This window comes from Octopus bimaculoides, chromosome 7 (genome assembly GCF_001194135.2).
Source record: "Octopus bimaculoides isolate UCB-OBI-ISO-001 chromosome 7, ASM119413v2, whole genome shotgun sequence".
NCBI classification, from domain to species: domain Eukaryota; kingdom Metazoa; phylum Mollusca; class Cephalopoda; order Octopoda; family Octopodidae; genus Octopus; species Octopus bimaculoides.
The window spans coordinates 74,421,872-74,423,403 of NC_068987.1; the positions used below are offsets into that span (position 1 = coordinate 74,421,872).

A 1,532-nucleotide genomic window follows, 5' to 3' on the forward strand; every position below is an offset into this window, starting at 1 on the left:
ATATATATATATATATATATATATATATATATAAATTATATGATGTATGTAGCTTGTTGTAAATTTTAACTTGGCAGCATTGAGGTTACGTGGTTTGTCATTGTAACGCTAATCGCTATTGTATTGGTTTAAAACTCTCTAGTACCACAACCTCCTTTATTATCATTATTATAGGTAGTACATGCCAAAGAGGTTATTGCAGGCATATTCAGTAAGGATGATCACTTGTATAAGGAACTATATATGCTTATATGTTTGTGGAAGATTGTGTGATTGCTTGCATGTATGGATTTGTTCATATGGAGATGTGTGTGTGTATAGTCATATTCTAGTACTAAAGCTGCAATATATGATTTTTTTTTTTTTTTTCAGGTTTCCTGGTAGCAGTTCAACAGGTGGAAATAATCAACCATCCGGAACAGGTGGTAGTACTCCTAATACATTTGCTGATGATGGTGAAGATGATCTCTACAGTTAGATTGTTACTTCCAGCAAAGTCTTTTATCACCCCCAACAATTTATAAACAAAAAAAATTTTTTTTTTTCTCCCTCTGTCAACCACTTTCAACATGTCTGCTGTTGAATTTGTTAGTTTCACATTCCCTTCTCTCAATAATTTGCCATTTCACTTATCAGTTAAAATGTAGAGCTATTCAAGTATGTTACTTCATGGCCATTTCCGAATTGCATAGTTAAAAGTGGAAAAAAAAAAAAACTAACAAAAAACAAAATGTCTCTAATATCCAAATTTTCATACTTTTTTTTTCTTTATTTTTTACATGTTTCCCATTGAAGTTTTTACTTGAAAATTTTCTCATTTCCCTCCCATTTTATTGATAAACGGAGGAGATACTTATATTCCAAGAAAACACCTATTCGTAAAGAGAAAAGTTTATAAATGCCTACCTACTTTCTCCTCTCCCTGCCACTGAAAAAAATTTAGAAAAAAAAACAACTCAAAAATGTGAACTAAATATTACAGAAAACATAATTTAAAAATGGACAAGACATGGACAATTTTATTCAGACAACAGGCTAAAATGACAAAGGTATATGACAAAAGACGGTTCAAAGCACTGAGATGTTTAAATCGAATGTTATTGCTATAATAAAATACCTATTTAAAAAAGAAAACAAATTTAGAGTATGTTGTTCACTTTGTATTTTTAATGATGAAAAGGTTTTATGTGTTTTTATTGTTTTTTTTTTTCCCCTACCCCCAACGATTTCATGTTTACATCTTTTTTTAATTATTTCTTTTGACTTAACTGCTGTTATGTTTTGGTTTGTTTGTTGCTATCCTGTAAGAAATTTCAGATGAAATTTTTGAATGCTTTTTAGATTGTGAATGGAAAAATATGATAGTACTACTTACTGACCTACATTTTGTGTCAAATTGCAGAAACTTGATTTAAAAAAAATTTTCTTACAAAAATAAAATATTTTTTGACTTCAGCTGGATTTGAACTCTAAATATAAATAACCCAAATAAATACCACAAATCATATTCTGCCACACTAACAATTCTGCCA

General features: G+C 29.2%; 1 protein-coding gene across 1 annotated transcript in view; it reads left to right on the forward strand.

The window, feature by feature from the left end:
- LOC106878147 (transitional endoplasmic reticulum ATPase) overlaps positions 1 to 1,138 on the forward strand; it is a 41,779-nt gene extending 40,641 nt beyond the window's left edge. The window contains exon 19 of the mRNA XM_014927274.2: positions 373 to 1,138. Within this exon, the coding sequence (XP_014782760.1) occupies positions 373 to 478 (106 nt within the window). The 3' untranslated portion in view covers positions 479 to 1,138. The remainder of the gene's footprint in view (positions 1 to 372) is intronic.
- Positions 1,139 to 1,532: the final 394 nt, after the last annotated feature.